This window comes from Eptesicus fuscus, chromosome 8 (assembly GCF_027574615.1).
Source record: "Eptesicus fuscus isolate TK198812 chromosome 8, DD_ASM_mEF_20220401, whole genome shotgun sequence".
NCBI lineage: Eukaryota > Metazoa > Chordata > Mammalia > Chiroptera > Vespertilionidae > Eptesicus > Eptesicus fuscus.
Window position 1 is genome coordinate 61,299,145 of NC_072480.1, and position 15,461 is coordinate 61,314,605.

A 15,461-nucleotide genomic window follows, 5' to 3' on the forward strand; every position below is an offset into this window, starting at 1 on the left:
CTTATAAAACTACCAGAGGCCCGGTGCATGAAAATTCGTGCACTTGGGGCCGGGGTGGTGAGGGGGAGGGCTCAACCCGGCCTGCCACCTCTCACAGTCGGGGAGCCCTCAGGGGATGTCCTACTAACGGCTTAAGCAGGGAGCGGGCCTAAGCCACAGTCTGGCCTCCCTCTGCGGGAGGTGACTGCGCCGATCAAGGTCAGGCACCGCCCCCATCACCCCACTGCTGCTGCCACTGCTGGCTGCCGCGGCTGCCTGCCCTTGGCCCTTGCAGCCACTGCAGCTTTGTCCGGAAGGACGTGCAGAAGATGTCCTGTCTATCTGGTCTAATTAGCATATTACCCTTTTATTAGTATAGATACTACAATACTACAACCAGGATATTGACATTGATACAATCTACCAGTCCATTTAGGTTCTCACAGTTTTACTAGTGTTCATTTGTCCGTGTGTATTAACTCTGTACACTTTTTTTATATCTATCACCACAGTCAAGGTACTAAACTATTTATTGCCAGAATGATATCCCTCCTGTTGATCCCTGCTATTGCCCGTTAATAACCACACCTACTTCTCTTCCATAATTCTTCAGCCCTCATCCATAACTCCAAGCAAACACTAATTTGTTACTCATTTCTTAAATTTTGATATTTAAAAAATTTTGTGTACATATGTATGTTACCTTTTGAAAATGACTCCCCTTCACCTCTCGGAATAATTCCCTGGAGAGTCATCCAGATTGTTGCATATATCACTTAGCTTATTCCTTTTAATTGCTGAGTATTTCATGGTATGTGTAGGACACATTTTATTTATCCATTCATTAATTGATAGACATTTGCATTGTTTTCACTTTTTGGCTATTATGAATAAAACTACTCTGAACATTTTCATATAGGTTGTAGTATAAATGTAAATTTTCATTTTGCTGGGATAAATAAGTACCCAGGAGTGCAATTTCTGGGTTGTAATTGCACGTTTAGTTTTATAAGAAACCACCAACTTGCTTTCCAAAGTGACTAAGCCATTTTATGTTCCTTGGCATCCTTGCTTATATTTGGTATTGTTACTATTTTTTATTTTACCCATTCTGAGAGGTGTGTAGTGATAGTGCATTGTTTTTTTAATTCACATTTCTCTAATGACTACTGATCTTTTCATGTGTTTATTTGCTATCTATAAGCCCTTTTTGGTGTAATGGCTATTCATGTCCTTTGCCTATGTTCTAATTGGATTGTTTGCTTTTTCACTATTGTGTTTTGGGAGTTGTTTACATATTTTAGATACATTTTAGATTCTTTATCACATATGTGGTTTGCAAATATTTTCTACCAGTCTCTCTCGTCAACTTTTTACCAGATCTTTCAGAGAACAAAAGTTTTAAGATTTTTATGAAGTCTAATTTATTAACTTTTTTTTTCCTGTGGGTAGTGTTTTGGTATTCTGCCTAAGACTTATTCACCAAGACTTGGGTTTCAAAGATTTTTCTCCTATGTTTATCTCTCTTTCCCTCTCCCTTCCTCTCTGAAATCAGTAAAAATATATTAAAAAAATGTATGGAACAGTTTTGTGTGTAAGAATAATTATATTGGATTTGGTTTAGAGAAAAATACAAGTACAGAATTCACACATTTTTAAGTATTTAAAAATTAAAAAAAATTCTTACCCGAGGATATGTTTTTCATTGATTTGAGAGAGAGAGAGAGAGAGAGAGAGAGAGAGGAAGAAAACATCAATGTGAGAAACATTGATCAGTTGCCTCCCGTACATGTCCCAATTCGACTTGGGATTGAACCCAAAACCTAGGTAGTATGTGCCCTGACCAGGAATCAAACCTACTGCCATCTTTCTGTCTATCAAATGATCCTCCAACCAACTGAGCCACACTGGCCAGGGCTTATGTTAAGTTTTATTTGAAGTATGTCTGGGTTATCTGGAATACCCGGATTTAGAATTCAGATTAATAATTAGAAAATCTCAAATTCATATCCTTTGTCTGGATAGAAGTATAGTGTCCCAAGGGTATACCAGTAGATGGCAGAGGAGGAGACAGGATCATAAAATGGGACTATTGAGAAGAACTTATCAGTTAACATTATATTAAATTGTTTGAATTTTAAGCATTTAGAACCTAGATTCTGCTGGACAAATGATAAAAGAATGTTATCAGGTGAACAGCATAGAGGTACAAATTCAAAGCCAATACCTCTATTATTCAGTCTTTCTAAGTGAGGAGATAAACATTGGAACTATTTAGAGTGACCACTGTCACATTAAGCAAAAATAAGTAAATAATATAGAGCCTAATGTTGATGGAATTTGAAGGAAATGTTTCTAGTCATATATAATACTGTTAACATTGCAAATATAAACAACTTTTGCAGAAAAATCTGTATTATGAAAGGAAAATATTTTCTCAAAGATACTAAAGAATATTCATTAACAAGAATTATACAGTATATACTAGAGGCCCGGTGCACAAAAATTCGTGCACTTGGGGGGGTGTCCCTCAGCCCAGCCGGCCCCCTCTCACAGTCTGGGAGCCCTCAGGGGATGTCCTACTGACACAATCTGGCCTCCCTTGACTGATCAGGGCAATGCAATGCCCCCATCACGCCTCTGCTGCTGCCACTGCCAGCCGCCACGGCTTGCCTGAGCCTCGTTGCCTGAGCCTCCGGCCCTCGCATCAGCAGCTGCCATCCATGGCCTGCCTGAGCCTTGGACAGCCACTGTGGCTTTGTCTGGGGGGACGTCCGGAAGATGTCTGATCTAATTAGCATATTACCCTTTTATTAGTATAGATGGTGTTGCTTTATAGACCTAGTTGTGGAAAATAAAGTTAGTTAAAAGGAAAACCAAAAATGTTGTGTAAATGTTATCACTACAGAAAACATTTATGTGTGCTAGATTGATATAAGTGGCAATTGTTTAAAGCTTACAGCTTGCCTTGTCCACTGACTTACCCCTCTCTCACCTTCCAACAACAAAAAAATTGTGTGGAAGAGACTAGACTGTGAAGATTAGGAGAGGAAAGATGCAAGTTCCATCCAAAAGAGGCACTCTCTAATACATTCCAATACAATCTATCCAAAAGGGAGCAGTGGTGAACATATAGAAAACAAGTTATCAATAAACTTTTACTTTTACCGAGAGCAAAGAGACAGTACACACACACATTTGTACTCCTTCCAATGTGGTCTATCAGAAGTATTCAAGACCACCCTAATAAGGATGATAAGACAGTCATAGGCAAGCATTCCATGGCCATAATGCAACTCACCTTCAGCTGAATAATTCAGTCATGCAGTAACAGTCCACCCCAGCCAGAGCAAGCTGAGGTGACCAATTCCTTCCTAGTTACCTATGACTACTTGGAGTCCTGTCTATTCCTTCAAAAGCCAGAGGCTATACAGATGAAATAGGATACCTAAAGTATCCTAAAAACAAATGGAGAAATATAGAGCCTCTATTAAGTGATAATAATCTTAATGTTTCTCCTTTGGAGTATTTTCTCCTACCAGGTGGTTCTGGGGGTGTTTTTACAAAATAAATCCACTAAAAGAGGAAGCAGTATGATTGGTCAATTGAAGGAGAGACATTTTTAGAAATCAACTATTGTCTTCACCACACCCATAATTGGAACCTAGCAACTACAATTCTCATCTTAATAAAAATATTAGATTTCAGGAATTATTACACAACTAATCTTAAAGAAAAAAGTCCCCCCAAAAGTCAGTAGCTTTTTAAAAAAATTTAAATTCTTTATTGTTTAAAGTATTACATATGTCTCCTTTTCCCTCCATTGACCTCTCCCCAGCCTTTCCCACCCCCCAGCACATGTCCTCATCCCCTGTACTGTCTTTGTCCATGGGTTATGCTTATATGCATGCACCTCCCCTGCTTTCCCTCTGAGGTTGGACGGGCTGTTCAATGCTTCTGTGTCTCTCAATCTGTTTTTGTTCATCAGTTTATGTTGTTTAAAGTCAGTAGCTTTTTAATGTAGCACCTCATTTTCTGAGCTATTAAGCTTAACGTTTTCCATCTGGAGGAACAAATTATTAAGAGTCATTGTGTATGAGACCAGGCTGGGAGCGGGGATAAACTGTAAACAGACACAAAGGATCTCATTGGGGTGACATAAATGGTCTAAAAATGCGGAGATGGTTGCATACATGGTTAATTTATTAAAAATCATAGAATTGCACACCCAAAATTAGTGAATTATTGATATATACATTATACATGGATGATGTTGTTTAAAAAGAGACCAGGGCCCTAGTTGGTGTGGTTCAGTTGGTTGGGTATCATCTTGTGCATCAAAAGGTTGCCAGTTTGATTCCTGGTCAGGCCACATGCCTGGATTGCAGGCTCGATCCCCGGTAGGGGGTGTGCAGGAGGCAGCTGAACTGATTGATAGTCTGCTCTCACATTGATGTTTCTCTCTCTCTCTCTCTCTCTCTCTCTCTCTCTCTCTCTCCCCCCCCCCTCCCTTCGTCTCTCTTTCAAAATCAATAAAAATATCTGTCTATAGAAAAGCCTAAGCATTCGACTTGTCGCTATGATGCACACTGACCACCAGGGGGCAGGTGCTCAATGCAGGAGCAGCCCCCTGATGATCACTGCACTCCCACAGTGGGAATGCTGTTCAGCTGACTGACAGGTGCCAGATGCCAGGCTCACGGCTGGTGAGTGCAGCTGCAGCGGTGTGAGACTCACTGGGTGTGAGCCCACAGCCACTTCTAGGTCACGGGCGTGCTGGTATCACCCTAGGACTGGTGCGTGGAGACCGCAGCAGAGCGGCAATGAGCTTACCTAGCGGCAGTGAGCTTACCTAGCAGGGCTGGGATGAGCAGGAGGGGCACGGTGCCCAGCCCAGGCTCCAGCTCCTCCCAGCTGTCTGCCACTTCGTGCACTACTACATCCCTCAGGGGGATGTTGGAATGCTGGTTTCAGCCTGATCCCCACAGGCCACACCAAGGGACCCCACCGGTGCACGAATCCATGCACCGGGCCTCCTGTTTAAAATAAAAAGAGACAAGGTGTAAACCTCTTAAAACCACATGATAAGCCTTTTAAATAAGGTATTACTAATACTCTTATTTTTCCTTATATATTCTTTCTTTCTTATTATACCTTAGCCCTTCCAGCATCAAATGCTTTTCTGTCTTATAAGCTCTAAAAAATGCCCTCTCTGTCTCTCTTTCCCTGTGTTTTTTTTTTTTTTTTTTGGTAAAATTATTTTATACTTAAAAATACTTAAGTATAGCCGAAACCGGTTTGGCTCAGTGGATAGAGCGTCGGGTCCCGGGTTCGATTCCAGTCAGGGGCATGTACCTTGGTTGCAGACACATCCCCGGTGGGGGTTGTGCAGGAGGCAGCTGGTCAATGTTTCTCTCTCATCGATGTTTCTAGCTCTCTCTCCCTCTCCCTTCCTCTCTGTAAAAAATCAATAAAATATATTTTTAAAAAATACTTAAGTATAACTAGAAAGCAAAATACATAAAACTCATTATTTTCTCTAGAGCTATAGATAAGAAAGTGAGAATGGTGCTTTCCTTTATTCTCCATTCTTCTCTACCCTTTCATGTTCCTAAATGTATTTGCTTCCTATATATGGGGGTCCAGGTCTTTGACCTTTGCTCCACTGCTTGCTCATGTGCACCACACTGATGGGAGGTGCCTTTGCTGTTGCTTTCCATGGGGGTCAGCACCAGGAGCAAGTCAGTGGACAAGACAAGCCAGGTTTGCTGGTGTCTCGATCCTTTCTTCCCAATGAATTTAGGAATGGTTAGATCATTGTGTATACTATGGGTATTAGACTTAAGAGATGGAAAACCCTGTTTAATTTAATTTATTATTCCTGTAGCTCAAATCTAATCCAAGTGAAAATGAAGAAAAGGAAGCCCAGTCCCAACTTATAAAATCAGATGAAATGCAGCGTTTGCGTTCACAGGCCCTTGATGCTTTTGAAAACTCAGATTATATTGGTGCTATAACCTCCCTTGACAAGATTTTAGAGGTAAGTTTCTTAAGTATTGCAGCTGACAAGCCTAACACTTACTGCTTTTTACAATAAGGCATCTTTATATACTTTGATGTGTAATGTACCACAGAAAACCTAAATAGTATAAAATCAGACTGTCCTTGGGCTTTTGGCTGTTAAGAGAAACATGGTCTATATAGAGAACAAAATTTGTAACTGAAGTTTTCAGTAAATGTAATTAATGTGCTATGAAATGGGAGTTACATATTTTTACACATTGCTTGCTTTGCTATTTTTACTTTACTTTTTTTTTTTTAGGGAATGGGAAAGAAAACTCTAGAGGTTAAATAATGGTGTATAAGATGAAAGAGTTGGTTAAGAAAAAGGAAAAATAATGTTTGGGAGGAAAGAGGAGTGTTTAGAGTGAGAAGTTTCTAGGGAAGAAGGCAGATGAAAGAGTTGATAGGATCCAAACAGTTCTAGATTGGGAAAACAAAGTCTATAGTTTCCTTGCCTCTGAAGGACTTACTAATGACAAGTGGTTTCAGAAGGAAGTCTACTAAAATATTCATATGAAAGTAATCATAATTCATATTTATCATTTTTATAAGACTTTGATATACAGTTACATTTAATTTTTGCGGTAAACTTTTATGTAGAATGTGCACTTTGACAATTTTATAGAGGAAATTGTGATGTGATTCAGTAGAATTCACGTTTTGCTAAATCATTTTGTAAATGTTTTATTAAGGAAAAATACAGTTACAATTTTTACCTTCCAGTATTTAAACTGTCCATTTTGACCTAACTTATTGTTCATATTTAATTGATGTCCAGTGTTATCTTTGATAACTTAATATATGTGAGAAGTTGACATGACTTTAGCATAACTTTTAAGAAATGTGTACAGACACGTCCACAGACCTTACTGGTGAGCTTTTGGGTTTACGTTTTGAAGAATACCAGTGCATTTACTACACATGGTAAACTGTTCAATAAAGTGGAAATGAAGCCTCCACCTTCTCACATTGTTTTTCTTTTTTTTTCTTCTTTTTCTGATATGAGGACTTAATTTCAAGATGACATTTTACAAAAGAGAATTGTACTTAGTTATTAGTAGAATAAAAATATTTTGCAAATTTAGAACCTAGATTTTTATTTTTTGTTACTAGAAATTAGAATTGTTGGTTACAAAAATCCAATTACAGAATACCCTCTTCAAAATCAAATATGTTTCATTGGGAACAACCTTATACTAGTAAATGCCATGCGTTCTTATTTTCAAAGTTTTACAATTATATCATTGAAGGAGGTAGGAAAAGGGCCTTGTCAGTATATGTATATCCTTCCCCTGTTAGAATTTATTTACAATATTCTTAGAGAAATTATTTTATTACATTTACTAATTTTTGTCATATCTAAATTGTATCAGATTTTTAAATACTATTTACCATATAGAAGTTACCACATTAATTGAGGATGTTTTATATTGATAAATATGTAGGTAAAATATGTGGGGTGTAAGTATAAATGTGCATAATTTATTGTTTCTTCCTTAAAGTCTAGTTCTTTTGTTTCTCAAGGTTTGTGTTTGGGATGCCGATCTACGGGAACTTCGAGCTGAGTGTTTTATAAAAGAAGGGGAACCTAGGAAAGCAATAAGTGACTTAAAAGCTGCATCAAAATTGAAGAATGACAATACTGAAGCTTTTTATAAAATCAGCACATTGTACTATCAACTAGGAGATCATGAACTATCCCTCAGGTGCATTCTACTGGCTCACACATTTTGGTTGTTGGCAGTAACATAATAATTCTATTTTCTTTTTAATTTTAAATTAATAAAATTGTGGTTGAGGCTGTTTTTATTTTCTGTTATGTTTATATATTTTGTGTTTATATTCTATTTTCTATTTATACATTTCAAGTTATTCTAGTTCCACAGTTTATTTTCATGAACTATGCTTATTAAAATAAATAGAGATATTATTATTTGTAGAAACAAAATGGAGTATTTAATGTATAACCCTACTTGTCATTTTAATTTGAATTAATAAGTGTGTGCATGCATATTCCAATACCACATATACAAATATATGATAAATTATTAAGCCAGTATGTTTTAATTGTTACACACAACAAAATACCTTTTATTGTAATTTCTGTATTTAGTATGGAGAACTACTCATTCATTATTTTGACTTGGAATATTTTCTTCTTTTTAAATACATGAGCAGTGAAGTTCGGGAATGCCTTAAACTGGACCAGGATCATAAAAGGTGTTTTGCACACTATAAACAAGTAAAGAAACTTAATAAGCTGATTGAGTCAGCTGAAGAACTCATCAGAGATGGCAGGTAAGCAATTGCTGTCTAGACTCTCCAGCATTCCCTCATGTGTCCTTTGTAGGCACAAAAGAACCATTGAACTGCTTGCTTTTTTAACCCTTAGCAATCCAGGATGGAGTTATTTTAACACTGGGCTTTAACAAAAACTGTACATTAAAAAAAATACGGCAGAATATAAATAATAGTAACTGCATAGTATTCTTACCAGATTTATTTATATTTCACCAAATACTTATTGAGTATCTCCTGTATCAAGCACTGACTATGTCCTGGGGTTGCAGAAATGCATATGACTAGTTCTTTATTTTAAGAAGCTTTTGGTATAGTTAAGGAGACAGACATATAAATTATTAAAAGGTAATGTAGTCTCTAGAGTGATAGAGATATATACAGAGTATACAGAGATTTTTTTTTCCCCCTCCATGGTATAGGAATCTCGGTTATAACAGTTCCTTTGTTATAGTACCTGAAAAAAATTGTACCACTTTTTTCTGGCCTCATGATTCCTGATGAGAAATCCATTGTCATTTTAATTGCTTTTTTCTCCTAAAGATAAGGTATCATTTTCCTCTGACTTCTTATAAGATTTTTTTCCCCTTGTCTTTAGTATTCATGAGTTTAATTATGATGTGCCTCAATGTGCATTTCCTATGTTTATCCTTTTTGGAGTCTATTTCATTTTTAGGTTTACATCTTAGCAGATTTGGGAAGTTCCCAACTAATATTTTTTGGAGTGCTTTTGAGCTCTTCCCTCTCTATACTTTGCTTCTTAGACTCTGATTGACTTAAAGGTTAATAACTCTTTTGTTATAGCCCCACAGATTCCTGGGCTCTGTTCTTCTTTTTTTATTTTCCAATTTATTTTCTCTCTGTTGAGATTTGGTAATTTCTGTTGTTCTAATTCACTGATTCTTTCCTTTCTCCTTCAATCAACTATTGAGCACATTCAGTGACCCTTTTATTTCAGTTTTTCTATTTTTCAATTCTAAAAATTGGTTATTCTTTTATATCTTCTGTTTCTTTGTTGAGGCAAAAATTCCATTTGGTTATTCTTTTATATCTTTTGTTTCTTTGTTGAGGCGCAGTTGTTTTTTTGTTTTTTTCATTTTAAATACGTTTTTATTTATTTTATAGAGAGGAAAGGAGAGGGAGAGAGAGACAGGAACATCAATAATGAGAGAAAATCATCTGTTGACTGCCTCCTGCACAAGCCTACAACCTGGGCATGTGCCCTGAGGGGAATTGAACTTTGACCTCCTGGTTCATGGGTTGACATTTAACCACTGAGCTAACCCATCTGGGCCATTCTGTTTTTTGTGTGTGTTTTTTTCCTCCTTTGCTTTAAGCATGTTTATCATTGTTGCTTTTTTCATGGCTGCTTTAAAGTTTTTGTCAGATAATTCTAACATGTCTGTCCTGTTAGTGTTCAAATTTATTGTCTCTTTCAGTTTGAGATCTGTTACTTGGTATGGGAGTGGTTTTTAATTGAAACCTGGACATATAAGACTGTTTTTTTTTCCGTTTTGGCTGGGTTTTTCTGATATTGTTCCAGCAAAGTGAGGGTGGGCAGTGGAGGTCGAAGTTTCCCACTCAGCCTTCAATGATACTTGAGGTGTGAGGGCTTCTTGCTTCTGCTTGGTGCAGGTGAGAGTTTCGGGGGGACTCATTTTCAGCCATGGATCAAAGTTCTGGCTCTTCACCTGGCCTTCTATGATAGCACCTTGGTATGGGTGTGGGCACAGCTCATTAGTCTAACCATGGAAGAAGGCTGGGCGGGCGCTCTCCACACGACCTGCTGGCGTTGATGGGGGTGGTGCCATAATTTTCTCTGGTGTTTGGCTGAAGTAGAGCCATTATTCTGTCTTGCCAAGCTGCTCTTTCCAGGTCTTTTGGCTTGGGGCAGCAGGTTTTTGCTTTTTGTTTGTTTGTTTGATGTATGTGTGTGTATTTGTATCCATTAGCATTTCTGGGTTGCTTGCTGGCTTCCTCAGCTCCAAGTCTGGGGTATATGAAGCAAAAGAGAAACCCAAGGACTTACCACATTGTTTTCCCTCAGGTCTAGAGGTCCTAGCTGTCTACCATCTTTCCCTTTCTTAGTCTTTTACTATTTAAAAAAAAAACGTCTACTGTCTAGGGTATTCATTTGTACCTAGGTGGATAAATTGGGGAAAGTACATTTATTCCACCTTCCCAGAAGATAGTTTTTGTTTTTATAAGTGAGGTGCAGTATTTTCTAATTGAGCTTTTTATTTTGAGCTAATTGTAGCTTCACATGTAGTTGTAAGAAGTAAAGCAAGGCCTCACATACTCTGTGCAGTTTCCTACAGCTGTTTTATCATCATGGAAAACTTTAGAACCATATCCCTACTAAGATTTTGACATAGCTAGCTAGCTTCTGTTTTAAATATTACATTTAAAGCTGTGTTTTAAGTCATCTGAATTTAAAAGTGAAGATTGTAGCACTTTGAGAATAATGTGCCATATTATATATCTTTTAGTTTGCCATTACTGAGAAAAATAACAGGATGTGTAACATGATTAGTACTTTTCAACAGTTTTAAAAATGCCAAAATAGCTTTTATTGTTCTTAGCTATTAAAGTTAGCAATTTAAACCGGTTCCTTCTGCAAGGATGTACACTGTGTACTTAGTTGTGAATATTAACATTCATTATATAATACTAGAGGCCCAGTGCATGATTGAATCATGCACGTGTAGGGTTCCCTACACGCTTGTGCTTTTCGCGGTGGAGCGGGGTGCCTGTCCGCTGGTGCCGGAGCAGACAGGCACCCAGCTCCCCCACTTTTGATGGTCCCCCACCGCTGAGGGGGGCTACCCTGCTGTTGAAAGGCACAGGGGGCGGGACTCCTGCCCCCTGAGCCTCTCAACGGCCACTGAGGGGGGCTGCCGCGGACACCTGGCTACCCTGCTGTTGAGAGGCGCAGCTGGGTGTCCGCAGCAGGCCCCCTCAGCCGCGGATCTGGCCGTTGAGAGGCACAGGGGGCGGGAGTCCCGCCCCCTGAGCCTCTCAACAGCAGGGTAGCCCCCTCAGTGGCAGCAGATCCGTGCCTCTCAATGGCTGGATAGGCCACCCTGAGTCCCGCCCCCCAGCCTCCCGCCGCCCAATCATGGGCTCAACGGAGTGATGGTAATTTACATGTTACTCTATTATTAGATAGGATAAGCATGTATATAATGGGTTCCATGATTTCATGAAAGTTAGAGTGACCAAAAAATAAAACCTTATCTCTGCTTTGCTATAAGTGCTCTATTAAGTCAGACTTTAACAAGGTGTTTTATTCAGTTTCAAAATCATGAGCATTTTTCTGTAAAGAAATTCATCAGGTGGTTTGATTGGTACAAGTATGCTCTGAGTTATCATTTTCTGTGGTCATGTGTTTTATATCTTAACTCTTTATCGCAGGTACTGCATTCCTTACTACTGTAGATTAGTAAGTAAAAGCAGTGTTTGAAGGCATGTGCTCATTCAGGTAAATAGATTAAGCAACATATAGTGAAGAATAGAGGTTTTTTTCTGTGGCTCTGGAAATAGAATTTGTTGTTCATCTTGATTTGCTCATTTAATAGATACACAGATGCGACCAGCAAGTATGAATCTGTCATGAAAACAGAGCCTAGTATTTCCGAATATACAATTCGTTCAAAAGAAAGGATTTGCCACTGCTTTTCTAAGGTAATAGTTGACCCATTCTCAGAAATGCAGAAACTTAACATATGGAATAGAAACCATAAATCATTTTCTCACATTTACTTTTAGGATGAGAAGCCTGTTGAAGCTATTCGAGTGTGTTCTGAGGTTTTACAGATGGAACCCGACAATGTGAATGCTCTGAAAGACCGAGCAGAGGCCTATTTAATAGAAGAAATGTATGATGAAGGTAAATCTATAAGGAATTGGATTTTCAGAATCTAAAAATTGATATATATGAAAATTAGCATATGTTTAACATCCTATTGTTTAGAACAAGTTTACCAGAGTACCAGGAAATGTTGACCATTTTAGAAAAATGGTAGAGAGCTTCAAAATTATTCTTCCTTAGTAGAACTTGAAAGGTATACCATATAAGGAAAAAGTTCTGCTGTTGAAACCAGTTCAGTGGAGTCTAAAAAAAAATTTAGCCTTTCTTTTAGATAAGTTAGAAAAGATAAATAACAAAATAGAAAACTTAAATTATAGATTTTATATCATCCAGAGGTAATCACTGTTCATTTTGAAATTAATCTCTTTCAGACTCTTTTCTATACATAGTCTATATTCTATACATGTTAGAATATACATATTATATGCATAAATAGTATACATATTATACATGCAGCATACATTTTTATGTCATATATTCCTAAGTAGACAGTGATCTTCTGTGACCCCTAAGCTATTTAATAACATTAGGATAGCTGCTTACCCTGCTTTGTTCAGTTTGAAGTAACGGAGGTTTCTCTGTTGTAAGGACCTTGAATAAAGGCAGTGCCCTATTTTTGGAAGATAACTAAGGCATATATACTAATATACATGTTTTGAAAACTAGACTTTTTTATGTGACAATATGCTATGAACATTTAAATGAGATGGTTTTTAAAAGAAGTAAGCCTTTTTGCCCTTATTGCAAAGTTTTCATTGCAAATCAGGTAAATTATTTTAAATTGAAAACAGTATTTTTCTGGTGAAATTTAGTTTGTGGTACTCTATTTTTTCAATTAGGTACTGAATATTTATTTAATAAAAGAATATGGCTATTAAAATAATACATATTAATTTTAATGTAATGCAAAAATAGTCGTAAGTGGTAATCGTGGATAAAATTTTAAATGCAATAAGAATGCATCACAACTACGATAAAACCTATCCTAAGAAGGAGATGAGTACACTTCTAATTAAGAAAGGTTTATGGTACTCTCTTTTTTTTTTTTTTTTTTAATATATATTTTATTGATTTTTTACAGAGAGGAAGAGAGAGGGATAGTTAGAAACATCGAAGAGAGAGAAACATCGATCAGCTGCCTCTTGCACACCCCCTACTGGGGATGTGCCCACAACCAAGGTACATGCCCTTGACTGGAATCGAACCTGGGACCTTTCAGTCCCCAGGCTGACGCTCTATCCACTGAGCCAAACAGGCCAGGGCTATGGTACTCTCTTTTAAAGGCAAAGTAATTATTCAGTTTTTCTGCTTTCTACAATTTGAAAAGAATTTGCTCCTAAGTGGTTTCCTGAGAGTGATGACAGCTCTGGTTACTGCTGTTTGTGGGACATATTTATAGTATAGTCTGAAGTCTGATGGAAGCTTGAAATGTATGCAGTCAGTATAAGTTTTAATGTATATAAGAACACTTTGGTAAGGCAGGTAATCTATATGGAAGAGTCAATTAACATAATTGTTCTTTTCACTTTTGAGCTATTGTGTCTACTCAGTACTGTACAATTTTCATTCCAGTTAGTTTTTGGAATGTTTCATCAAAGGAACTTTTGCATCTATACTAATAAAAAAGGGTAATATGCTAATTAGACCAGGTTGACCGGCCATATTCCGGACGTCCGACTTCCTTCAAGACAAAGCCATGGTGGTGGGGGCCAAGGCAGAGGCAGTTAAGGGCGATCAGGCAATTGGGGGTGACCAGGCCGTTAGGGGAGGGCCGTTTGGGGCATTAGGCAGGCAGGCAGGCAGGTGAGTGGTTAGGAGCCAGTGGTCCTGGATTGCGAGAGGGATCCCGGATTGGAGAGGATGCAGGCCGGGCTGAGGTGTATGAATTTCATGCACCGGGCCTCTAGTCTATATATAAATCCTCAGCTCTAATTGTGAAATTAGAGAAGCTGCAGAATATAAAAAACTTAGCTGTAAAAAAAAAAGGTTAAATCTTGTTGGCTGCTAAATATAATTTGAAAGGGGCTTTTAATGTCCAGTTTATCAATGATTTCTGTCATGGATTGTGACTTTGGTGTTGAATCCTTTCCATACCCAAGGCCATCTAGGTTTTCTCCTATGTTATCTTCGGGAGTTTAATAGTTTTTTTTGTGTGTGTATGTATGTATGTATGTATGTATTTATTTTATTTATGTATGTTTATTGATTTAGAGAGAGAGGAAGGGAGAGAGAGAGAGAGAGAGAGAGAGCGAGAGAGAGAGAGAGAGAGAAACATCGATGTGAGAGAGAGACATCAATCCCTTGCCTCCCATACTTGCCCTGACTGGGGATCAAACTGCAACCTAGGTATGTGTCCTGACTGGGAATCGAACCTTTTCGTCTATGGGGTGACACTTCAACCAACTGAGCCACACTGGCCAGGGTGCCTTTGTGAATGTCAAACTGACTTTTTTTTTAGGGAAATGACAACTTTTTAAAAAAATTAATTGTGGTGACATTGGTTAATAGGATCATATAGATTTCAGAACAGCTTACTTCTTGAAGAAAAAGATGCTTAATACTACTTTAATAGAACAGATGTCTTTAAAGTCTGTTTTTTCCTTTAGAAATTTCTTGTAAATAGGAGTTTATTCTTTTTTTGGGGGGGGGGTATTTAATTTATTTTATTTTATTTTTTGCATTTTAATTTCTTTATTGATTAAGGTATTACATATGTGTCCTCATCTCTCCATTACCGAGGAGTTTATTCTTTGTCTTAGGGGGAGGGCTTAGATTATACACTGGTACCTTTCTGAATTATTGTTTTACAAGAGTAATATTGTTTGAGTCTCAGGTATGGAAATTTAGGCAAGGTCCTGGAGATTGCTAGGTCACTAAATTTGGGGGGATAGTGAGGAGGCCTGTTTAGTTGAAACTGAAAGGTATTATTTGACTTGTTTAGGTTTGAATCAGAGGTTTAGTAAATGTTGTAAATGGCTAATAATCTTACTCAACTAGGCTAAATAACATGTTGAAACCCTCAGTTAAAATATGAAGGCTTTCCATATCCTGTTACTATTACCTTTTTAAAAGAAAATCAGCAATTTAAAATGATAGTAGGTATATAATGAATAAAGAAAAATAGGTTTAGATTAGTGGATAATGGAATATGGAGATTAATTTTGGGCTTACATAGAATTATCGGGAAAGAGTACTGTATTACACTCATTAGGAAGCAAGTAAGGTAAATTGTTGTTTGAGGATGCCTCTG

At 37.6% G+C, this 15,461-nt stretch overlaps 1 protein-coding gene across 1 annotated transcript in view; it reads left to right on the top strand.

Moving 5' to 3' along the window:
* DNAJC3 (DnaJ heat shock protein family (Hsp40) member C3) overlaps nt 1-15,461 on the top strand; it is an 83,818-nt gene that overhangs the window by 50,766 nt on the left and 17,591 nt on the right. The window contains exons 5-9 of the mRNA XM_008143993.3: nt 5,867-6,019; nt 7,567-7,748; nt 8,221-8,340; nt 11,919-12,024; nt 12,109-12,229. Of these exons, the coding sequence (XP_008142215.1) occupies nt 5,867-6,019; nt 7,567-7,748; nt 8,221-8,340; nt 11,919-12,024; nt 12,109-12,229 (682 nt within the window). The remainder of the gene's footprint in view (nt 1-5,866; nt 6,020-7,566; nt 7,749-8,220; nt 8,341-11,918; nt 12,025-12,108; nt 12,230-15,461) is intronic.